This window comes from Coregonus lavaretus (genome assembly GCF_964263955.1).
Source record: "Coregonus lavaretus genome assembly, chromosome: 18".
NCBI classification, from domain to species: Eukaryota; Metazoa; Chordata; class Actinopteri; order Salmoniformes; family Salmonidae; genus Coregonus; species Coregonus lavaretus.
The window spans coordinates 28,749,564-28,775,652 of NC_140005.1; the positions used below are offsets into that span (position 1 = coordinate 28,749,564).

The following is a 26,089-nucleotide window of genomic DNA, read 5'->3' on the forward strand; positions in this document are numbered from 1 at the left end:
GGCGGATTGGGACAAGAATTTGTCCCTGGCATTTTATCCACACCAGCCCACATCACTGTGTGCGCCTGTGTTCTAGCCATTTTGTTTGACTCCCTGTTGTGCTGTCTGTTTTAGCATTTTTTTTTTGTGGTCACTCTGTGCTTCTTCTTGTTCTCTGTCTGTCTGTCTCTCTGCCTGCTTAAAACTGCACTATGCAGAAATCACTCTGCCATTTCCTGGTTGCTAAAATTCTAATAGTTCACCTAATTTCAGTTTATGTGATAAAACAAGCAAGTACAGTGTAGAGAATCATTCTACCATTTAAACTGCTGTGAAATATATTTTCCAGAAATAAAAAGATTGTATTTTCGGCTGTTTGAAGCTGGTATACAAAACAAAGTAAAAGACGCAAAAACTAAACATAAGAATGGGAAGCACAGAAATAGCGCTCATAGAACAAATCTACCGCTTCTTAGACTTGCTTTTAATGAGAACGACAGATCAATAACTCACATTGCTATGTGAATTTGGTCAGGTCGCCCAAAAAGTTACATAATGCAGCTTTAAGCCTTATACCTAATAAAAGTCAAGCTAACGACCTTGGCTATATTGCAAATGAGTACCTGTCATATGTGTTCCCCTGAATCAACACTTACCCTAAGTGTTAATTACTACGCTCTTAGAAAAAAAAAAGGTGCTATCTAGAACCTAAAATGGTTCTTCCGCTGTCCCCATAGGATAACCCTTTTTGGTTCCAGGTAGGACTCTTTCCACAGAGGGTTCTACATGGAACCCAAACGGGTTCTACCTGAAACCAAAAAGGTTTTTCCTGGAACCAAAAAGGGATCTCCTATGGGGACAGCCGAAGAACCCTTTTGGAACCCTTTTTTCCTAGAGTGTATTACAGGGCTCCAGACTAACATTTTGCCCTGGTGTCACTGGTGCCACTACCTTTTACAGTTGGTGGCAACAGCCCATGATTTAGTCGGACCCAAATCATAAGTCATCATCTTATAAAGTAATTAATTATTTATTAAGAAGTATAATAAAGACTACTGAGGTATTCAATAATTACGTTTTATCTAACATGTCCAAGCAGGAATGCCTGATTGAAGATACAGTATTTTGATGAATTTTGGGTTGACAATTAGACTATAGTTGCTATATTCTACTGTCCAAATAGGACTCCAGAATTTTTGGTTCAATAGAGATGAATTACATACATCTTTATGTGCACCAACTAATATCATAGACAAATTAATTTTGGGAAAGTGGAAACTTTTATAACTTTTAAACACATTAACTAGATTGCTAACTCTAAATATAATACCCACTGCTAGTAGTCATGTATTCATACAGTAAATGTAATGTCCTAAAAAAAAATGTTGCAGTTGTAGCCTACTACACAAATCAGACCTATAGGCCTATGCCCTCGCAATGGCCGGTACGCATTTCATGCACACCACTCCATATCTCAAAGCCATATCAAATATCTTGGCTGTAAAATAGTTGCTATTCAGCTGAATGTTGAGAAATAAATATTATACCTACAGAAAGCTGAGACCCTTCTCTCTTCGACAAGGATAAGGGGATGAAGCTTTCAAAGCTGTGTTTTTCCCGCAATTGCATTTTTAAACGTTATACTATCAGAACAAATGTTTCTCTTGAACGCATGGGGGAGAGGAGAGTGGCTCGCTCATCACAGTAGCAGGCCCCAGCAAGGGCACAGTGGCAGGGAAGACACTTTCATTACAGGAATCATGAGGATAATGCACTTTACTGTTTGACCAAATCATGGTTTTAGCCGCCCAAATAATAGGACGTTTTGAGGAAGCTGACAATGTACAATGTGCTCTTTCTACATTTATAGGCACGGCACACTTTCCATTTTTTTACGATCCATGATCTTGGCTGTCTAACTGATGACAGAGTCAGAGCAGGTCTCTTTGCTGTTTGACTTTTAATGTGAGTTTGTGTGACCTCAGCTCAGCCTATCAGAAAACCCAGCTGGCCCATCTTGGTAGGGGGGGGCGACCGTTGACCACTGATCAGCCAAAGGCTCATTATAGATTAGTATAACAGAGAAAATATTGCAAAAAAATATATATATATATATATATTAACGCACAATTTGTCTAAATGGGTAATGGAAACATTTCAACCACTTCAGTTTTATTCGACACTGTATTTTTAAATTTTATTTTTTATAGTTGTGATGTCATTAATTCCATCAGTTTTTATCGACAAGATAGTCAAATGGAAACACACCATAGCAGGCAATTGTCGCATCTATTTTCTATGCAAACTTTCTAAATGTTGACAACAAAAAAATCACTGGACAAGTTAATGGAAACATAGCTATTGTTAGTCGCTAAGGTGATATGACAGGGATCATCCGTAAACTGGTTAGGTCGAGCCCTGAATGCTGATTGGTTGAAAGCCGTGGCATATCAGACCGCATACCATGGGTATGACAAAAAAATACTATTTACTGGTCTAATTACGCTGGTAACCAGTTTATTATAGCAACAAGGCACCTTGGGGGTTTGTGGTATATGGCCAATATACCACGGTTAAGGGCTGTTTCCAGGCACTCCGCGTTGCGTCATGCACAAGAACAGCCCTTAGCCATGGTAGAATATATTGGCCATATACCACACCTCCTCGGGCCTTATTGCTTAATTATACCTCAGTGGGATCATCAAGTAGATTCAGCCGCGGGCCAATTTTTCTTGAGCGGATGGTCAGGGGGCCGGAACATAATTACAAATAATTTCTATACTGCAAATTGACCGCAAGAAGCTCAAACAGATATATTTGACTAGAGCATAATGATTTCAAACCTTGCTTACATTTGTATACGGTCACATATATATCTCTCTATTATGCATGGGAATACTTTTGAACAGATTTCCAAAATTAAAATCAGTTTGAGCTGATTTGTGTTTTGTTTTTTTTAGCTCAGAAAACTTGGGGTGCCAAATAAAATCACTTTGGCCAGCGGGCCACCAGTTGGGGAACCCTGTGATATGCTCCAAAATTAAACCTGAATGAACAAAAAAGTCACACCATTCTCTGCTTATTTATCCTTTACGCAATGATTTATGTTATGAAACTCAGGTCAGAATATCCAGTGTCAATTCACTAACACATGTCCAAACAAATATACAGTACATTTGATTTTCAAATATTGCAATTATATTTGCATAATAGGAGGGGATGATACCAGAGTAAGCTATAAGGCTCTTTTTCTGAATACATTGAGATACAAATGTGACTGGTTAAGATCAAGAATCCACGACAATATTGAAAATGTGAAGGTCACATCTAAAGTAGCCCTATACAATATTTACAAGGCCATGTAAAACCATTTGGCAGACAAGGTGTATAACGCATTTTATTACAACTTCACTGTCCTCTGCTGAGCAAATTCAAATGACCTGGCTTCAAAATAGTATTCTAGCACCACCTTGTGGCCATACTTCTACTCCATTTTAGACCTTTATTCACGAAGTACAGTCAGTGCCTTCAGAAAGTATTCAGACCCCTTGACTTTTTCCACATTTTGTTGCCTACACACAATAACCCATAATGTCAAAGTGGAATTATGTTTTTTTGAAATTTTTACAAATTCATTCAGAATGTAAGGCTGAAATGTCTTGGGTCAAGTATTCAAAACCTTTGTTATGGCAAGCCTAAATACGTTCAGGAATAAACATTTGCTTAAAACAGGTCACATAATAAGTTGCATGGACTCACTGTGTGCAATAGTGTTTAACATGATTTTTAAATGACTACCCCATCTCTGTACCCCACACATACAATTATCTGTAAGGTCCCTAAGTCGAGCAGTGAATTTCAAACACAGATTCAACCACAAAGACCAGGGAGGTTTTCCAATGCCTCGCAAAGGGCTTTTTTTTTTTTTTTGTCATTTAGCAGACGCTCTTATCCAGAGCGACTTACAGGAGCAATTATGGTTAAGTGACTTGCTCAAGGGCACATCGACAGATTTTTCCCCTAGTCGGCTCGGGGATTAGAACCAGCGACCTTTCGGTTACTGGCACAACGCTCTTAACCACTAAGCTACCTGCCGCACCTATTGGTAGATGGGTTTAAAAAAAAGCAGACATTGAATCTCTCTTTGAGCATGGTGAAGTAATGAATTACACCGGATGGTGTATAAATGCACCCAGTCATTACAAAGATACAGGCGTCCTTCCTAACTCAGTTGTTGGAGAGGAAGGAAACCGCTCAGGGTTTTGTCCATGAGGCCAATGGACTTTAAAACAGTTACAAAGTTTAATGGCTGTGACAGAAAACGTAGGATGGATCAGCAACATTGTAATTACTCCACAATACTAATCTAACTGACAGAGTGAAAAGAAGGAAGACTGTACAGGATACAAATATTCCAAAACATGCTTCCTGTTTGCAACAAGGCACTAAAGGAATACTGCAAAATATGTCATAAAGAAATTCACTTTTTGTCCTGAATACAAAGTGTTTTGGATTTGCCCCAAACATTACTGAGTACCATTCTCCATATTTTCAAGCATAGTGGTGGCTGCATCATGTTATGGGTATACTTGTAATCGTTAAGGACTGGGACGTTTTTCTGGATAAAAAAAGAAACAAACTCAGTGCCTCTTTGCTTGACATCATGGGAAAATCTAAAGAAATCAGCCAAGACCTCAGAAAAAAATGTGTAGACCTCCACAAGTCTGGTTCATCCTTGGGAGCAATTTCCAAACGCCTGAAGGTACCACATTCATCTGTACAAACAATAGTACGCAAGTATAAACACCATGGGACCATGAAGCTGTCATACCGCTCAGGAAGGAGACGCTATCTGTCTCCTAGAGATGAACGTACTTTGGTGCGAAAAGTGCAAATCAATCCCAGAACAACAGCAAAGGGCCTTGTGAAGATGCTGGAGGAAACAGGTACAAAAGTATCTATATCCACAGTAAAACGAGTCCTATATCGACATAACCTGAAAGGCCACTCAGCAAGGAAGAAGCCACTGCTCCAAAACCACCATAAAAAAGCCAGACTACGGTTTGCAACTGCACATGGGGACAAAGATCGTACTTTTTGGAGAAATGTCCTCTGGTCTGATGAAACAAAAATAGAACTGTTTGGCCATTATGACCATCGTTACGTTCGGAGGAAAAAGGGGGATTTGCAAGCCGAAGAACACCATCCCAACCGTGAAGCACGGGGGTGGCAGCATCATGCTGTGGGGGTGCTTTGCTGCAGGAGGGACTGGTGCACTTCACAAAATAGATGGCATCATGAGGAAGGAAAATTAGGTGGATATATTGAAGCAACATCTCAAGACATCAGTCAGGAAGTCAAAGCTTGGTCGCAAATGGGTCTTCCAAATGGACAATGACCCCAAGCATTCTTCCAAAGTTGTGGCAAAATGGCTGAAGGACAACAAAGTCAAGGTATTGGAGTGGCCATCACAAAGCCCTGACCTCAATCCTATAGAAAATGTGTGGCCATAACTGAAAAATGTGTGTGAGCAAGGAGGCCTACAAACCTGACTCAGTTACACCAGCTCTGTCAGGAGGAATGGGCCAAAATTCACCCAACTTATTGTGGGAAGCTTGTGGAAGGCTACCCGAAACGTTTGACCCAAGTTAAACAATTTAAAGGCAATGTTACCAAATACTAATTGAGTGTATGTAAACTTCTGACCCACTGGGAATGTGATTAAAGAAATAAAAGCTGAAATAAATCATTCTCTCTACTATTATTCTGACATTTCACATTCTTAAAATAAAGTGGTGATCCTAACTGACCTAAAACAGGGCATTTTTACAAGGATTAAATGTCAGGAATTGTGAAAATGAAAATGAGTTTAAATGAATTTGGCTAATGTGTATGTAAACTTTCGACTTCAACTGTATGTTGATTGGGTGACATTTTTATTGCAGCAGAAGTTTTAGAGGGGCATCTTTTCTTAAATTCAACATCAAAGACAGAAGGAACATTTTTGTGCTTGCCAGTAAAGACCTTTACAGTTATCGACAAGGCATGTTAACCTGTGGTGATTAGATTTATTTTAAAGCAGCAATCAGCGGTTGAAACAATAACAAAGCGTGTCTCTATTTCTGTAAAAAGCTGAGGGATGGGGCTGGAGAAATGTACCCACTCAAATTCATAGACAAAGCTATGGATGCAAGGACTGACCTTCCATGATATCAAATGTATAGTTGTAACCATGTTTTGAGGCTATCTAGTGTTTGTTTACATTTACTTTGTTTACAAACACAAGTAAAACAAGCTTATATTTTGGGTTCTGATGGCGTACGACAGTTGAACTATGCTCATGAGGCATTTATAAGTTATATTCTTCAAGAATTAATGGGTACATATCATTCATTTATAAGTCCAAAAATGTTTGCAGCAACTGCAATTTGCCCCTTTAAGTCAGCAATGTCCATTTCGGCTTTTCCACCATTTAGTGGAGTTTCTATGACAACTTTAATATGGTACAAAGTCAGCCATAAACCTCAACCATTTCTTGCATCAGACTAGTGACACTGCCGAATGCAAGAATGAAAAGTACATGACACATCTTTGTGGTTTTGACTCTGAATTCCAAAAATCCATAAGGATATTTTACACTGACTGGGGTATTACTCAGTAACCTCTGAATGGGCATTAAGATAATCATATGATAGGACATAAGATGGTTGACAGTTTATTTAAATATGTATTCTTATGCAAAATACGAAAAGAAAAACCAAACCATATATTTCACCACATAGGTATGTATTAGCTAAACTTCTAAACCTATGTCTATAAAATATACATTTGGAATACAGTAAAACCACAAATATGTTTGCTTTTGTCATCCGTTCCTTTACTCTTTCCAGACTCAAATTACCATATATTTCCTGATAGGTTGGTTGGTGGTACTATCATAAAGGCTTGTAGTCCAGCTTGGATTCCAGTTTCTTAGAATCTGCAACCTTGCGAACGGCCTTCATGAAATCTTCCTGGGTCACATACTCATGGTCAGCACGGATTGCAAACATACCTGGGAAACACACATAGCAGGGTTCGTACAGACAGTGACAAGTCAAACTCAAGGACTTTCAAGTACTTTTTCAAGCACTAATATTTATGGATATGGATATGTGCAACATTTACCTTCTGCTACCATTTCTGTCAAGCCGTTTACGCATACAGTTTGACGCATACATTCAATAAATCCAAGGTATGCACCACACAGAACGCACTGCAAATGCCTCTGCAACGCAATGCTGCAAGTCAAACGCAGCGTTCCATTGGAAATTAATGTACTTCTGGTGTACCAAAACGCAATGACGCTGTCAGTGTGATCAAGGCGTAACCTCTCCCTACTTGCTTCAATGCTTCCTCTCTCTGTGTATCTCCTTTGCCTCCTTCATTGCAGCCTGACTCACCACTGTCTGTCTCACTACTCTCAATAAAGAAAATGTATTTTGTTATGATAACTTACAGTAGCCCATCTTTTGATTATAGCTACCTTAATTTCAGTCAACTGCTCATTCTGCGGTCAAGCTCCATTCAACGTTAGCTTCTAACTTCATCCTTCTAGCCAGCTAGTTATAGTTAGCTACCTGGCTAATAGCCGGAGCCCTTGAGCTACCTAGCTAGCTAGACATGTGACTGAAATATCAGCGACTATTTACCAGTTGTACACTCATTCGCCGAGAGTCAGGGGTTGGTTTGTTTGGGGGATGTCTGTTGACACGGGTTGTTAAAATAATTTCCACTGTCAGTGGCGTCTCTCTGCTACTTGCCACTGTAGGTCTGGGCTGAGGTAGTTTGTTTCATCTCTCGACCTATGTCGTGGGCGGAGTTTCCCGCTGAACAGAGTAGTGAATGAATGCGCTGCTAACAAGGCAAATCCGGGGGAGCAGGCGAACATAACGAGCATATATGAATCATTCATGATTCCCCTCGTTCGCAGAGGTAGGCCGCGATTAGAACTCAGATCAAGAAGCCTTCTGAGCGTTGATCAACGCTGGGAACGCAATAAGTGGGTAAGCGATAATTAACAAAATAAAAATGTGAGTAAACGCTATTTCACAAATAAAAAGGTGCGTAAATGGCGTTCACATGCGTTTACCCTCCACTACATCCCTGGTTGGGTCTGGCAAAAACCCATTCATAAACATAAATATCCTGCAGGCAGGATTGAATCTACATTTGCCCGGCATTTTAGCTATCGATGTGACATTTGACTGCGCATAATCAATAATCAGTCAGTTCTGTAGCTGTTTGGCTGAGTGGTGGTGTAGGTGGAATGGGCAAGCTCACCTGGCAACCAGAGCCAGGGGAGCTCGCCCATTCTCTTACAATGGCGCCGGAGGGGATTGGCTGCCGTTTTATGGGCTCTTAACCAACCATGCTATTTTGTTTGTTTTTTCGCATTGTTTGTAACTTATTTTGTACATAATGTTGCTGCTACCGTCTCTTATGACCAAAAAGAGCTTCTGTACATCAGAACAGCGATTACTCACCCTGAACTGGACAAATAATTGTTCTTTAATGAGTCGGACGAGAGGGATTTACTCCAGACACCCGACAGGGCCCTCATCCCCGTCATTCGCAGTAGAAAGAGACAAAGATATCGTGGAAGGAGATCGGGGTGCCTGGTAAGGAGCCGGCGACGAGTGGCTAATCTGCCTTTGCCATCGGTACTATTGGCCAAAGTACAATCGCTTGATAATAAAGTGGACGAACTACAAGCACGTATATCCTACCAACGGGACATTAAAAACTGTAATATCTTATGTTTCACCGAGTCGTGGTTGAACGACGACATGAATAACATACAGCTGGCGGGTTATACACTGTATCGGCAGGATAGAACAGCAGCCTCTGGTAAGACAAGGGGTGGCGGTCTATGTATATTTGTAAACAACAGCTGGTGCACAATATCTAAGGAAGTCTCAAGGTTTTGCTCGCCTGAGGTAGAGTATCTCATGATAAGCTGTAGACCACATTATCTACCAAGAGAGTTTTCATCTATATTCTTCGTAGCCGTCTATTTACCACCACAAACCGATGCTGGCACTAAGACCGCACTCAATGAGCTGTATACGGCCATAAGCAAACAGGAAAACGCTCATCCAGAGGCGGCGCTCCTAGTGGCCGGGGACTTTAATGCAGGGAAACTTAAATCTGTTTTACCTCATTTCTACCAGCATGTTAAATATGCAACCAGAGGGAGAAAAAAACCCTCAATAGACCACCTTTACTCCACACACAGAGACGCGTACAAAGCTCTCCCTCGCCCTCCATTTGGCAAATCTGACCATAATTCTATCCTCCTGATTCCAGCTTACAAGCAAAAACTAAAGCAGGAAGCACCAGTGACTCGGTCAATAAAAAAGTGGTCAGATGAAGCAGATGCTAAGCTACAGGACTGTTTTGCTAGCACTGACTGGAATATGTTCCAGGATTCTTCCGATGGCATTGAGGAGTACACCACATCAGTCACTGGCTTCATCAATAAGTGCATCAATGAAGTCGTCCCCACAGTGACTGTACATACACACCCCAACCAGAAGCCATGGATTACAGGCAACATCCGCACTGAACTAAAGGGTAGAGCTGCCACTTTCACCAGATCCACAGATGATGCAATCTCTATTGCGCTCCACACTGCCCTTTCCCACCTGAAAAAAAGGAACACCTATGTGAGAATGCTATTCATTGAGTACAGCTCAGCGTTCAACACCATAGTGCCCTAAAAGCTCATCACTAAGCTAAGGACCCTGGGACTAAACACCTCCCTCTGCAACTGGATCCTGGACTTCCTGACGGGCCGCCCCCAGGTGGAAAGGGTAGGTAACAACACATCCGCCACGCTGATCCTCAACACGGGGGCCCCTCAGGGGTGCGTGCTCAGTCCCCATCTGTACTCCCTGTTCACCCATGACTGCATGGCCAGGCACGACTCCAACACCATCATTAAGTTTGCCGATGACACAACAGTGGTAGGCCTGATCACTGAAAACGATGAGACAGCCTATAGGGAGGAGGTCAGAGACCTGGCCGTGTGGTGCCAGGATAACAACCTCTCGCTCAATGTGATCAAGACAAAGGAGATGATTGTGGACTACAGGAATAAAAAGAGGACTGAGCACTCCCCCATTCTCTTTGACGGGGCTGTAGTGGAACAGGTTGACAGCTTCAAGTTCCTTGGTGTCCTACAGAGGGTAGTGCGTATGGCCCAGTACATCATTGGGGCCAAGCTTCCTGCCATCCAGGACCTCTATACCAGGCGGTGTCAGAGGAAGGCCCTAAAAATTGTCAAAGACTCCAGCCACCCTAGTCATAGACTGTTCTCTCAGCTACCGCACGGGAAGCGGTACCGGAGCGCCAAGTCTAGGTCCAAGAGGCTTCTAAACAGTGTCTACCCACTAGCCATATGACTCCTGAACATCAAATCACTACCAAGACTATTTGCATTGCCCCCCCCCCCTCTTTTACGCTGCTGCTACTCTGTTTATTATCTATGCATAGTCACTTTAATAACTCTACCTAGTACACATTACCTCAATTACCTTGACTAACCGGTGCCCCCACACATTGACTCGGTACCGGTACCCTCTGTATATAGCCTCGCTATTGTTATTTTACTGCTGCTCTTTATTTATGTTACTTTTTTTATTTTTTAGGTATTCTTTCTTAAAACTGCATTGTTGGTTAAGGGCTTGTAAGTAAGCATTTCACTGTAAGGTCAACACCTGTGGTATTTGGCGCATGTGACAAATAAAATGTGATTTGATTTGATTTGAAACACATGAGGAAATACAACTCGGTAGTCTGCCTGGAAATTATTTCGCAAGACCAATACATTTTTCTAATATTTTTCATATTAACATATTTGATCGTTCTCTGTTCTCCTCATTTTAATTCAAGTACTTTTCAAGTACCAACGTAAGAAAATATCAGATTTTCAAGGTATTCAGAGTGCCAAATTCAAGTATTTTAAGCACCTCAAGCACCTTGTGCGAACCCTGATATTGGAACAGACTGAGTGAATGCCTATTTTTAAGATGTCAAATTATACAGTTATACAGTGTATTGGATAGGTTACTAACCTGCTTCAGTGCACACGTTCCTTAAATCAGCTCCATTAAATCCATCAGACAACTTCACAATGGCCTCGTAATCTGCAAAGAAATTAAAGTTAAAGCCCACCATGAAATTCACAACATGCGACTTCATTTCATCACAAAATTATAATAATATAACAATAATATAATATGCCATTTAGCAGACGCTTTTATCCAAAGCGACTTACAATATGTCACATCCACAGCACAGCAAGCTATCTAGTCCCTAAACTCACCCATCTCTCCATGCTTAGTGATTGGCCCAGAGTGTATCTTCAGAATGTCCATCCGAGCCTGCTCATTGGGCAGCTCGATGTCTGTAGAGACAAAGCCAGAAGTTGATAGTCCTGCTGTTCTTTGTCATTTACCAAGTTCTAGTTACTTTTCAGGCCCTAGCCACTTGCCCTGGCCCTTTGGGGAAGTGACTAGGTGCTGAAATGGAACCAGGACTAAAGGTTTTCTGCAACATGATTATCTATGCTTCTCAAACCAGGATAGTTAAAAGTCTCGAGAGGAAACATACGGATCTTGCGGTCCAGTCTCCCTGGCCTTAGAAGGGCAGGGTCCAGCGTGTCCGGACGGTTGGTGGCCATGATCATCTTCACTCTGTGCAGGGTGTCAAAGCCATCCATTTGGTTCAGCAGCTAGACAGGACATATGTAGCAATGTGGACTCACATTTATTGCGGTATTGTGTTGGGGAAAAAAGTACAATCACCACCTTGAAAATGAAGATTAGGGGCTCAATTCAATCCAACCTGCATTGCAGTATTTACGCAGTACGTATTTTTCCAATGGTCAAATTAACTCACAGATCAGTCTTGGGTACTGTATAAAAAAAAAACGTCAACTACTACCAGGGCGACCCCTCTCACAGGTATGCTTTCACTTTTCAAAGTGTGTGGGCATGGGATGAATATTGTAAATAAAGGATAAAAAAATTATAATAATACAAGACACTGTCTCTGCCCCATGTGGGATTAGAACTCATAACCATTGAACTACTGTATAAGCAAACTGTCTTAGCTGTTGGGAAAGAATACTGTACAACACGTTGATATCACTATTGTCATCTATTTCTTGTTACGATGGATATTGCTACGAATGTAAACGGCTAATCCTCATAGCATCATGCAAAAATATATTGGCACACTCCACTTACCTAGACCATTGCCAAATAATGCGCGCTGTCACCTGCTTTTATAGTAAGCCTTGAGGTTGTACCACCCAGCACATCTAGAAGGGAGTATATTTCATACCGAACCCCTCCATTGAGATGACAGAGGCACCTTCTCAAGGTGCCTCTACACCACAATTTCAATGGTAGAGTTGAACCGCTAGGGGCAAAAAGAGCTAGATTTACTACTACTAAAATAACAGAATATCACTTTTGCAACAAACTGTGAAAATAAAGACCAGAATTCACATGTTTCACTATAACTAAGCCTAAAACATCTGGTCTTCGATGAAAAACATGTTTTTTCATGAAGGTTACTCTAAGTAGCTGAATATGTTTTTACTCCAACCTCGTGAAAGTGACCAAATGACACGTTTTCATTTTAGTCAAAAATAACTTTACATCAAAGGAGTGCCTTTGATTTGACGGCCTCCACATGCAAAGTTCGGCACAAGACGACCGTTAGACCCGATTATGTGTTTCTGCGCATGAGCTTAGCTAGCCAACGTCGCCATGACATCGCCTACAAGCGTGATTGGGGATTTATATTGGAGAAGCAGTTTCTACATATCTTCATACTAAACCATCTTTGGTAGTACTTTGTGTGCAGTTAAGTTTATGGTTGTTCTCTGTTGAGAGATTCACCTCCATCAGTGTCCTCTGGATTTCTCTGTCTGCAGACGTCCCCTCAGAGAAACGACGACCACCTGTTAGACAAAGACTCAGATCATGTGTGTCTGTGTGGAAATCTATAGAAATCAACAAACTGACTGAACAATAGTCTGTAGCTCTAGTTCATGTACCTATGGCATCGATCTCATCCATGAAGATGATGCAGGGCTGGTGGTCCCTGGCATAGTTGAACATCTCTCGGATCAGCCTAGCGCTCTCACCAATGTACTTGTCCACTATGGAGCTGGACACCACCTTCAGAAAATTGCAGTCAAGCTGGCTAGCAACTGCTCTGGCCAAAAGTGTCTTTCCGGTTCCTGAAAACCATGAAATGAAAATGCAGTAAATTATAAAGCACATAATACTGGCTTCTGGAAAGCGGCCCTCAGGCTAACATGTAGAGCTATCAGAGAACCAGGCAAGTTGAACTCCTCACCTGGGGGTCCGTATAGCAGGCAGCCTTGAGGAGGGATGATGCCCACCCTCAGGAAGAGCTCAGGGTTGGTCAGAGGCAGCTCAATCACCTGAAACACACATCAACATCCATCCCTGTCACAATTGGACCATAAATACAGCGACTTGCGAAAGTATTCATCCCCCTTGGCATTTTTCCTATTTTGTTGCCTTACAACCTGGAATTAAAATTGATTTTTTTGGGGTTTGTATCATTTGATTTACACAACATGCCTACCACTTGTGAAACAAACAAGAAATAAGACAAAAAAACAGAGAACTTGAGCGTGCATAACTATTCACCCCCCCCCCCTCCCCCCCAAAGTCAATACTTTGTAGAGCCACCTTTTGCAGCAATTACAGCTGCAAGTCTCTTGGGGTATGTCTCTATAAGCTTGGCACCTCTAGCCACTGGGATTTTTGCCCATTCTTCAAGGCAAAACTGCTCCAGCTCCTTCAAGTTGGATGGGTTCCGCTGGTGTGCAGCAATCTTTAAGTCATACCACAGATTCTCAATTGGATAGAGGTCTGGGCTTTGACTAGGCCATTCCAAGACATTTAAATGTTTCCCCTTAAACAACTCAAGTGTTGCTTTAGCAGTATGCTTAGGGTCATTGTCCTGCTGGAAGGTGAACCTCCGTCCCAGTCTCAAATCTCTGGAAGACTGAAACAGGTTTCCCTCAAGAATTTCCCTGTATTTAGCGCCATCCATCATTCCTTCAATTCTGACCAGTTTCCCAGTCCCTGCCGATGAAAAACATCCCCACAGCATGATGCTGCCGCCACCATGCTTCACTGTGGGGATGGTGTTCTCGGGGTGATGAGAGGAGTTGGGTTTGCGCCAGACATAGCGTTTTCCTTGATGGCCAAAAAGCTCAATTTTAGTCTCATCTGACCAGAGTACCTTCTTCCATATGTTTGGGGAGTCTCCCACATGCCTTTTGGCGAACAACAAATGTGTTTGCTTATTTTCTTCTTTAAGCAATGGATTTTTTCTGGCCACTCTTCCGTGAAGCCCAGCTCTGTGGAGTGTACAGCTTAAAGTGGTCCTATGGAGAGATACTCCAATCTCCCCTGTGGAACTTTGCAGCTCCTTCAGGGTTATCTTTGGTCTCTTTGTTGCCTCTCTGATTAATGCCCTCCTTGCCTGGTCCGTGAGATTTGGTGGGCGGCCCTCTCTTGGCAGGTTTGTTGTGGTGCCATATTCTTTCCATTTTTTTATAATGGATTTAATGGTGCTCCGTGGGATGTTCAAAGTTTCGGACATTTTTTTTATAACCCTGATCTGTACTTCTCCACAACTTTGTCCCTGACCTGTTTGGAGAGCTCCTTGGTCTTCATGGTGCCGCTTGCTTAGTGGTGTTGCAGACTCTGGGGCCTTTCAGAAGAGGTGTATATATACTGAGATCATGTGACAGATCATGTGACACTTAGATTGCACACAGGTGGACTTTATTGAACTAATTATGTGACTTCTGAAGGTAATTGGTTGCACCAGATCTTATTTAGGGGCTTCATAGCAAAGGGGGTGAATACATTTGCATGCACCTCTTTTCCGTTATTTATTTTGTAGAATGTTTCGAAAAGATAAAATAAAAATCATTTCACCTCACCAATATGTCCATTACATGAAATCCAAATAAAAATCCATATAAATTACAGGTTGTAATGCAACAAAATAGGAAAAACGCCAAGGGGGATGAATACTTTTGCAAGGCACTGTATATCTCCCGCTCTCTCAATTTGATTTGCTCAACTCCTGCGTCCTCTCTGGCCTCCTTTTAAAACGAGGGGAGGTGGCGAGTATAGGGAATGTGGAAAACGTGCAATCATTGGAAAACAAACTGGACGATCTATGATTAAGAATATCCTACCAACGGGATATTAAAACTGTAATATCTTATGTTTCACCGAGACGTGGCTGAACGACGACAAATAATATAGAGCTGGCTGGCTTCTCTGTGTATCGGCAGGACAGAGCATGTCTGGTAAGACGAGGGGCAGGGGTGTGTGTCTATTTGTCATTAACTGCTGGTGTTCGATTTCTAATATTAAAGAAGTCTCGAGGTACTGCTCGCCTGAGGTAGAATACCTCATGATAAGCTGTAGACCACACTAAGAGAGTTCTCATCTATATTATTCGTAGCCATCTATTTACCACCACAAAGCGATGCTGGCACTAAGATCACACTCAACGAGCTGTATAAGGCCATAAGCAAACAAGAAAATGCTCATCCAGAAGCAGCGCTCCTAGTGGCCGGGGACTTTAATCCAGGGACACTTAAATCAGTTTTTCCTCATTTCTACCAGCATGTCACATGTGTAAACAGAGGAAAAATAACTCTAGACCACCTTTACTCCACACACAGAGACGCATACAAAGCTCTCCCTCGCCCTCCATTTGGCAAATCTGACCATAATTCTGTCCTCCTGATTCCTGCTTACATGCAATAACTAAAGCAGGAAGTACCAGTGACTCGCTCAATACGGAGGTGGTCAGATGACGCGGATGCTACACTACAGGACTGTTTTGCTAGCACAGACTGGAATATGTTCCGGGATTCATCCAATGGCATTGAGGAGTATACAACCTCAGTCACCGGCTTCATCAATAACTGCATCGACGACGTCGTCCCCACAGTGACCTTATGTACATCTCCCAACCAGAAGCCATGGATTACATACAACATCCGCACCGAGCTAAACGCTCGAGCTGCCGCATTCAAGGAGTGGGACACTAATCCGGACATTTATAAGAAATCCCGCTACGCCCTCAGACGACCCATCAAACAGGCAAAGCGTCAATACAGGACTAAGACTGAATCCTACTACACTGGCTCTGACGCTCGTCGGATGTGGCAGGGCTTGAAAAATATTACAGACTACAAAGGGAAACCTAGCCGCGAGCTGCCCAGTGAGGTGAGCCTACCAGACGAGCTAAATGCCTTTCATGCTCACTTCGAGGCAAGCAACACGGAAGCATGCATGAGAGCACCAGCTGTTCCGGACGACTGTGTGATCACCCTCTCCGTAGCCGATGTGAGCAAGACCTTTAAACAGATCAACATTCACAAAGCCGCGGGCCAGATGGATTACCAGGATGTGTACTCAAAGCATGCGTGGACCAACTGGCAAGTGTCTTCACTGACATTTTCAACCTCTCCCTGACTGAGTCTGTAATACCTACATGTTTCAAACAGACCACCTCCCTGTGCCCAAGAAAGCGAAGGTAACCAGCCTAAATGATTACCGCCCCGTAGCCCTCACGTCGGTAGCCATGAAGTGCTTTGAAAGGCTGGTCATGGCTCACATCAACACCATCATGACAGAAACCCTAGACCCACTAATTCGCATACCGCCCCAACAGATCCAGATGACGCAATCTCAATCGCACTCCACACTGCCCTTTCCCACCTAGACAAAAGGAACACCTATGTGAGAATGCTGTTCATTGACTACAGCTCAGCGTTCAACACCATACAGTCGTGGTCAAAAGTTTTGAGAATGACACAAGTATTGGTCTTCACAAAGTTCGCTGCTTCAGTGTTATGAGATATTTTTGTCAGATGTTACTATGGTATACTGAAGTATAATTACAAGCATTCCATAAGTGTCAAAGGCTTTTATTGACAATTACATTAAGTTTATGCAAAGAGTCAATATTTGCAGTGTTGACCCTTCTTTTTCAAGACCTCTGTAATCCGCCCTGGCATGCTGTCAATTAACTTCTGGGCCACATCCTGACTGATGGCAGCCCATTCTTGCATAATCAATGCTTGGAGTTTGTCAGAATTTGTGGGTTTTTGTTTGTCCACCCGCCTCTTGAGGATCGACCACAAGTTCTCAATGGGATTAAGGTCTGGGGAGTTTCCTGGCCATGGACCCAAAATGTCGATGTTTTGTTCCCCAAGCCACTTAGTTATCACTTTTGCCTTATGGCAAGGTGCTCCATCATGCTGGAAAAGGCATTGGTCATCACCAAACTGTTCTTGGATGGTTGGGAGAAGTTGCTCTCGGAGGATGTGTTGGTACCATTCTTTATTCATGGCTGTGTTCTTAGGCAAAATTGTGAGTGAGCCCACTCCCTTGGCTGAGAAGCAACCCCACACATGAATGGTCTCAGGATGCTTTACTATTGGCATGACACAGGACTGATGGTAGCGCTCACCTTGTCTTCTCCGGACAAGGTGTTTTCCGGATGCCCCAAACAATCGGAAAGGGGATTCATCAGAGAAAATGACTTTACCCCAGTCCTCAGCAGTCCAATCCCTGTACCTTTTGCAGAATATCAGTCTGTCCCTGATGTTTTTCCTGGAGAGAAGTTGCTTCTTTGCTGCCCTTCTTGACACCAGGCCATCCTCCAAAAGTCTTCGCCTCACTGTGCGTGCAGATGCACTCACACCTGCCTGCTGCCATTCCTGAGCAAGCTCTGCACTGGTGGTGCCCCGATCCCGCAGATGAATCAACTTTAGGAGACGGTCCTGGCGCTTGCTGGACTTTCTTGGGCGCCCCGATGCCTTCTTCACAACAATTGAACCTCTCTCCTTGAAGTTCTTGATGATTCGATAAATGGTTGATTTAGGTGCAATCTTACTAGCAGCAATATCCTTGCCTGTGAAGCCCTTCTTGTGCAAAGCAATGATGACGGCATGTGTTTCCTTGCAGGTAACCATGGTTAACAGAGGAAGAACAATGATTTCAAGCACCACCCTCCTTTTAAAGCTTCCAGTCTGTTATTCTAACAGTGGAAGGCCTGTTCACAGACAACGATGAGACAGCCTATACGGAGGAGGTCAGAGATCTGGCAGTGTGGTGCCAGGACAACAACCTCTTCCTCAATGTGAACAAGACAAAGGAGCTGATCGTGGACTATAGGAAAAGGAGGGCCGAACAGGCCCCCATTAACATCAACGGGGCTGAAGTGGAGCGGGTCGAGAGTTTCAAGTGCCTTGGTGTCCACATCACCAACGAACTATCATGGTCCAAACACACCAAGATAGTTGTGAAGAGGGCACGACAACACTTTTTCCCACTAAGGAGACTGAAAAGATTTGGCACGGGTCCCCAGATCCTCAAAAGGTTCTACAGCTGCACCATCGAGAGCATCCTGACCGGTTGCATCACCGCCTGGTATGGCAACTGCTCGGCATCTGACCGTAAGCGCTACAGAGGGTAGTGCATACGGCCCCGAACATCACTGGGGCCAAGCTTCCTGACATCCAGGATCTATATACTAGGCGGTGTCAGAGGAAGGCCCCAAGAATTGTCAAAGTCTCCAGTCACTCAAGTCATAGACTGTTCTCTCTGCTACCGCATGGCAAGCGGTACCGGAGCGCCAAGTCTAGGACCTAAAGGCTCCTTAACAGCTTCTAGCCCCAAGCCATAAGACTGCTGAACAATTAATCAAATGGCCACCCGGGCTATCTATGCACAGTCACTTTACAAACTACCTTGACTAACCTGTACCCCTGCACATTGACTCGGTACCAGTACCCCCTGTATATAGCCTCGTTATTGTTATGTAATTTTCTTGTGTTACTTTTTGATGTTAGTTCTTTTTTTTTTTTTTTACTTTAGTTTATTTGGTTAAAATTTCCTTAACTATTTCTTGAACTGCATTGTTGGTTAAGGGCTTGTAAGTAAGCATTTCACGGTAAGGTCTACACCTGTTGTATTCAGCACGTGATAAATACAATTTGATTTGAAATTAAGTTTACAGGGTGGAATTCCAAAATAAATGTATAAAGTGATAAAACACATTTAGCTAGTTGCGCAAAACATTTTATAGATAAGTAGCATATCCTTTTAAAATGTTTGCATGCTTTTCTCCGTCGAGAAAATAATAGCTGATTAAAAAGGCAGTGTAGCAGATTTCAAAACTCTTCCGCGAAGGACTCAGGTAGGATACACTTGTGCTTCCTCGCCAAAACGAGTCTATCGAGGAGGTGAGGACCGTCTTCCTACTAAGGAACTGACACTCTCCTCGACCACTTATCGGGTTTCCGGGTCACGGAAATGAGAAAAGGCCTCCAGAAAAAGAACTCTGTCCTGTGTGGATAAAGTGGTGTGTCTGTGCCTCACTGACCTCTCTGAGTTCTCTGATCTGCTCAGCCAAGCCTCCAATCTCAGAGTAGGAGACGCTGCCAGGGTCTTCATGAGACATGTTGTACACAAGGGGGTCCACCTCTCTGGGAAGGTACCTGCATGGGGGAACAGCACAACGATATGTCATCACAGTGTGCCTTTGTTCTTACTGATCATATAGGTCATGGTGATGTCTTATAAGCAGAATAAATATAATTTGTTTTACTTAAAACGCTTTCAATAGGGAGACTGTTGCAGAAAGTCGAATGCAGGCTAACACAATACACTGGTGTTTTGCTTGGTAAACATATGAAATAGTAAGAGGCATTATAGACCTGGGAGGATAGACCAACTCACCTCATGATAGTCAGAGTGGTCATATCCAATGTAACTCTAGTACCAGGTTTGAGCATAGCCTTGTCCAGCTGGGTGACAAAAAATAATGTTGGCACTTGTTAGACCTCAAGCATAATCAATATAAAATGGGAAGTGAAATACCAGTTGCTATGTTATTTGTAAATATTTGGTTATGTGGCTATGAGTTTGGCCTACCTGCCGTCTGCATCCAACCACATATCGTGGGCCATTGGTTGCTTTGACAATGACTGAATTCCACGAGAGAATAGAAGAAAACCCCACGTTACACACAATATAGTCAATGCAAGCTAGTAGGAACATTTACACATTTTCATCCATGTAGGCCTAGCAGTAGATTCAGCAAAACAACATTATACACAGCAAAGGGATTTTCAATATAATTTAGGACTTACATTTCTCCTCTGTTAGCTGCTTTAGGATCTCACCAACAATCTAGAGAAGAAGAGTCAAGAGAGACCGTTGTAAATAAACACACTTCTATGAAGGGTTCCGATGATTTGGGATTAAACTTGCAGTCACCTGTCCAACACTTTGTAGAGCTTTCAGATCATTTTCGGATTTTTCATACTGTTTTGTCTGTTCTCTCAGCTGTTCACGCACTGTAAAGACAAACAAAAACAAATACAATGATTGACACTGACTACCTGTGTACTATTACACAGGCTGTCATGTGGTCCTCTGTAGCTCAGCTGGTAGAGCACGGCGCTTGTAACGCCAAGGTAGTGGGTTCGATCCCCGGGACCACCCATACACAAAAATGTATGCACGCATGACTGTAAGTCGCTTTGGATAAAAGCGTCTGCTAAATGGCATATTATTATCATCATCATCCACTCAACCAAATCAGCGACTCAGCTAACACTAGTTAACGTTAGTTAGCTAGCTAATGTTATAAAACTAGCTTGCTCGTTCGGGTGCGTCCTAAACATTGTGCATAAAAAAAAAGGCACACAAACAGTTACACACTATCTAGTTTGGGGTTGAACTGCATTGAGTAGCTCGCTAACTAGCAGAAGCCAAAACTCATATCAAGGCTTGCTATGATAGCCTAGCTAGCTAGGTAACTGAAGAGGGTTGCATGATGTGATGACAAAGCGACTTGGACAGTTGTTTTGGTTGAGTCAAAGCGTGGCTGTAAAAGCCTGGCTACTGACGGAAACGACACATACATTCTTTCAGGCGTCCATCAATTTATTTGTGCTCAAGCAATTTCTTTCTGTAATCTTGAAGTCCCTTGTCTCTGGGATCCGCCATGATACCTTGAAAAAACCGTTTCTGCCACGCTGAATTGTGGGATTGAAAGTTGTGACATCAGAGGAAATGTTTTGCTGTGTGTACAGTATGTTGTCACAGGAACATCGTAATGAATTTCAAGTGGATTTAATTGTGCTTTTATTTAACTTTGCATTGAGAACATGTGACATTGTTGTGAAGACATTAATTCAAAACAACACATGAGTATTATTTTGTGGCGCTTTTAGAAATTAATTCAGTTTACTTCAATGACTAATTTCGCGTTCAAGTGCCCAAAACAATTGTCACAGGGCTAATTTGGTTGTTTTGTTTTACTTCTAATGGTTCTAATACTTCTAACTGAGCCTGACCTGTAGTTAACTGCAAACGATAGGCTAAAACCAGAGTGGTTGGTTTCTCCCAGCGGAGTGGCGCCCTCCACTGTTTGCTGGGAGCATTCTCAGGCCGTCTGGACCGCTGCTCCACATAAACAAAGGCACATCTGGGCAGGCGGGCGAGGCGGGAGGCCACCCGCGCAATGTGTAAACGGACGGCCGTCGCCAAGCACCAGTCATCTTCTTGGCCACGTTTCCAAGAAGGCTTAAGTTCCTTCCATGGGGCTCTGGACATTCTGTGTGCTGTTCTTTTTCTTATTTTCTTCTTGGTCGTTGTTTTCAGCTGCTGGTCGTTTTGTGTGCACACACCCTTGAGTTTGTGAGGTGAAGGGTCCTTGCACATTGCATGCCACAATGTACTAGTACTCCTAAAGCCAGAGTGGTCAGAAACCCTGTAAAAGGTGTGAAGGTTCAGCGCATCCAGATTGTGTGTGTCTTTTCACCTCTCGGACATATGTGACACAGCTGTGTATCGCTGAGATTGTTCACGCTATCAGCAGTTAGAGAGGGGTAATACAAAGCTATGCCTTCAACAGAACTGGAGGCATCTTTGTGACTTCATGTTGGTATTTAGAATGCATGCAGTAGAAGTGAATACGTACATAACTGGTAGGCCCTTCATGCTTTTCAAGTTTCGTGTGTCTATGTTCATGCATCTGTGCTTGGGACATTTTTAGACAATTTCCGTGAGTGTGCAACTGTGTGTGTGTGTGCATGTGTGTTGCGTGTGTGCTGGGGGACATCCGATCCCCTCGTTCGCCGCATGCCACGCTTGCTTGCAGGTGGTCTGTCCCTGCTCGGGGGCCGGCAGCAGATTTAATATTTCATAGGAACGCAGCACGTCCCAGGACGCCATCATTGAGTCCACATGGCAGGCCGGAAAGTCACTCTGTGAACACTTGGCTGAAATATGTGCCTTGCCAGCCCCCCTTTCCAGCCTGCCCGCTCGCTGGGCCTCACAATTACAAGCCCGCTACAAATGTTGGCAGCTGTCTTTAACCCCTTGGATGCCATACTGGAGCCCTCTGTTTTAATTACCTCTGTGGGTTCTTTAGTGAATAGTTGAAATTGCTATGGGGATGTGAATGAAGGAGTCACACATAAGGAGAAAGGACATCTATCTATAGAGCAGCTTTGGTCTGGAGAACTTTGTACATTAAGTTTGATTACTAAGTATTGCTCTTTTTATCTGTGTATGTCTGTAAGAGAGGGATGGCGGGAGATACAGGGAAAGAAAGAGAGAGAGATAAAGAGAGAGAGAGCTGGGAGAGATGCCATTGCCTACAGCACTTGAGACTGAGGAGCACCAGCAGGCAGAGATGGTTAAGCTCCAGCCATCCTATTTTGATGTCCTCTCCACTTCCACAGACCATATAAACAGGAAGCATAAACCAAACATGTTTATGAAACAATTGCAAAATCTGTTGTACAGAGCTGAAGTTCAGCTAAGTATTCCATTCAACAAGTTCAAGGCAGTGGCTTGTCCAGAATATTTTGAATGGGGTGGCCAAGGTGGGCAGCCTGGTCTCATAGACTAGACGTAACATAGTAAAAGTAAATCCGGGACACTCAAATTAGTGTGATATGTTACGTTTGGTATGGTTACAAAAGACAGATGTTTACTTAAGGCAAAAACGAAAGTAGGATTGTTGGTAACATGAACGTCTAGCAACCCAAAGGTTGCGAGTTCGAATCTCATCACGGACAACTTGAGCATTTTAGCTAATTAGCAACTTTTCAACTACTTGCTACTTTACAACTACTTAACATGTTAGCTAACCCTTCCCCTAACCCTAAACCTTTTAGCTAACCCTTCTCTAATCCTAACCTTAACCCTTTGAACTAACTCCTAAACTTAACCCTAACTCCTAACCCCTAGCCTCGCTAACATTAGCCAGCTAGCTAGAATTCGTAACATATCATACGTTTAGCAAATTCGTAACATATAGCACTTTTTTCAAATTCGTAACATATTCTACATTTAGCAAATTCGTAACATATAATCCGAATTGTAATTTGTAACATAACATACGAAATGGGCGATGGACATTGACAAATTAATACATACCATACAAAACTTAACATATCATAGTATATGGATTGTCTCTGATTTACATACAGAATAATACGAAATGCTCTGAGACCAGGCTGAGGTGGGGCACAGACGCAGTTTAGGGGGGCCATAACATTTTGAACTTTAATAGATGCAAGGTGGATTTTTTCAATATAATTATGATGGTTCAATGCATTAAATGCTTCAGCTTAGGTTTGGTACATTTCCCTGTTCAAATAAATCATAAATATTTCAAAGACATCTTAAAACACACCTTTTTAGCTTAGCTTTTCCTTAGGGGGCTTTTTAGTCATTCTGTTTTTTTTATTCTTTAGTAATTTATCCTGTTATGTTGTGTAGTAAATATTTAGGTTTTTGTTTTTATATTTGTTTTTTTCCTGTGAAGCATGTTGCTTTGCATTCCATGTCTGAAATGTATTGTATAAATAAAGCTTGATTTGATTTGATAAATCAATTCCAAAAAGTATTGTTACAGTGTTTGCATTCAAGGTCAGGATTTTATAAAGCGAATTATACCATGACATTCGGGGGGGTTTCTTTTTCTAACAGGACCTTCTATGTGTGCACATGCTTGCGCGTGCACAAACAATTTTATGGGCTTTATGGTAAAGATGTAATTTTAATATAAAAATGTATTACCTTTGAATGTGTCATGAACACAACCATGAACACAAATCACTTCAAAAAGTAGGTTACCTGCACATGTTTGTCTACTGTACTCCAAAATAAGTTTAGCATCCGAACAGTGCACTGTGCACCCGCCATTTGAATGGATAGGGACATTTATTCTGTAGCTCAATTGGTAGAGCATGGCACTTGTAACGCCAGGGTAGTGGGTTCGATCCCCGGGACCACCCATACGTAAAAATGTATGCACGCATGACTGTAAGTCGCTTTGGATAAAAGCGTCTGCTAAATGGCATATTATTATTATTATTATTATTATTGTACTCCTGAGTGGCGCAGTGGTCTAAGGCACTGCATCGCAGTGCTAACTGTGCCACTAGAGATCCTGGTTCGAATCCAGGCTCTGTCGCAGCCGGCCGCGACCGGGAGACTCATGGGCGGCGCGCAATTGGCCCAGCGTCGTCCAGGGTAGGGGAGGGAATGGCCGGCAGGGATGTAGCTCAGTTGATAGAGCATGGCGTTTGCAACGCCAGGGTTGTGGGTTCGATTACCACGGGGGGCCAGTATAATTTTTTTTTTTATTCACTAACTGTAAGTCGCTCTGGATAAGAGCGTCTGCTAAATGACTAAAAATGTAAAATTATTATTATTATTATTACAAACACCATAAGCATAATGACATTCAGCCTACAAAGTGGCGTGTATTCATAGATGCCAAGGAAAGCCAGGCTTTCCCAAAATATTTATATTTTTGTCTATCCGTGTTTCATACTTTTCCTTCAATTCACATGAGGCTGAATCTATTTCACCAGAGAAAGCATCCGAGCGAGGAAAAGAGCTCCCCTGTCTTAGTATCTGTAGCCCGTGTATCTGATGCTGTCTGGTCAAAAATAATTGACATGTCATGCTCTTTTTGGCCAGACAGCATCAGATACAGTGGGGGAAAAAAGTATTTAGTCAGCCACCAATTGTGCAAGTTCTCCCACTTAAAAAGATGAGAGAGGCCTGTAATTTTCATCATAGTTACACGTCAACTATGACAGACAATTTGAGATTTTTTTTTCCAGAAAATCACATTGTAGGATTTATAATGAATTTATTTGCAAATTATGGTGGAAAATAAGTATTTGGTCACCTACAAACAAGCAAGATTTCTGGCTGTCACAGACCTGTAACTTCTTCTTTAAGAGGCTCCTCTGTCCACTCGTTACCTGTATTAATGGCACCTGTTTGAACTTGTTATCAGTATAAAAGACACCTGTCCACAACCTCAAACAGTCACACTCCAAACTCCACTATGGCCAAGACCAAAGAGCTGTCAAAGGACACCAGAAACAAAATTGTAGACCTGCACCAGGCTGGGAAGACTGAATCTGCAATAGGTAAGCAGCTTGGTTTGAAGAAATCAACTGTGGGAGCAATTATTAGGAAATGGAAGACATACAAGACCACTGATAATCTCCCTCGATCTGGGGCTCCACGCAAGATCTCACCCCATGGGGTCAAAATGATCACAAGAACGGTGAGCAAAAATCCCAGAACCACACGGGGGGACCTAGTGAATGACCTGCAGAGAGCTGGGACCAAAGTAACAAAGCCTACCATCAGTAACACACTACGCCGCCAGGGACTCAAATCCTGCAGTGCCAGACGTGTCCCCCTGCTTAAGCCAGTACATGTCCAGGCCCGTCTGAAGTTTGCTAGAGTGCATTTGGATGATCCAGAAGAGGATTGGGAGAATGTCATATGGTCAGATGAAACCAAAATAGAACTTTTTGGTAAAAACTCAACTCGTCGTGTTTGGAGGACAAAGAATGCTGAGTTGCATCCAAAGAACACCATACCTACTGTGAAGCATGGAGGTGGAAACATCATGCTTTGGGGCT

General features: G+C 42.7%; 1 protein-coding gene across 1 annotated transcript; it reads right to left on the bottom strand.

Annotated features, from left to right (window-relative positions):
• Window positions 1–5,898: 5,898 nt before the first annotated feature.
• Window positions 5,899–21,154, bottom strand: LOC311146068 (26S proteasome regulatory subunit 10B-like). Its single transcript, XM_084182532.1, has 13 exons — window positions 21,044–21,154; window positions 20,394–20,473; window positions 20,267–20,306; window positions 20,049–20,101; window positions 19,854–19,921; window positions 19,498–19,612; window positions 13,396–13,483; window positions 13,091–13,276; window positions 12,933–12,994; window positions 11,635–11,755; window positions 11,348–11,428; window positions 11,097–11,168; window positions 5,899–7,033 (listed from the first exon to the last, which is right to left on the bottom strand). The coding sequence occupies exons 5-13, from the start codon at window positions 19,907–19,909 to the stop codon at window positions 6,915–6,917; spliced, it is 900 nt and encodes a 299-aa protein (XP_084038658.1). The 5' UTR covers window positions 19,910–19,921; window positions 20,049–20,101; window positions 20,267–20,306; window positions 20,394–20,473; window positions 21,044–21,154; the 3' UTR covers window positions 5,899–6,914.
• Window positions 21,155–26,089: the final 4,935 nt, after the last annotated feature.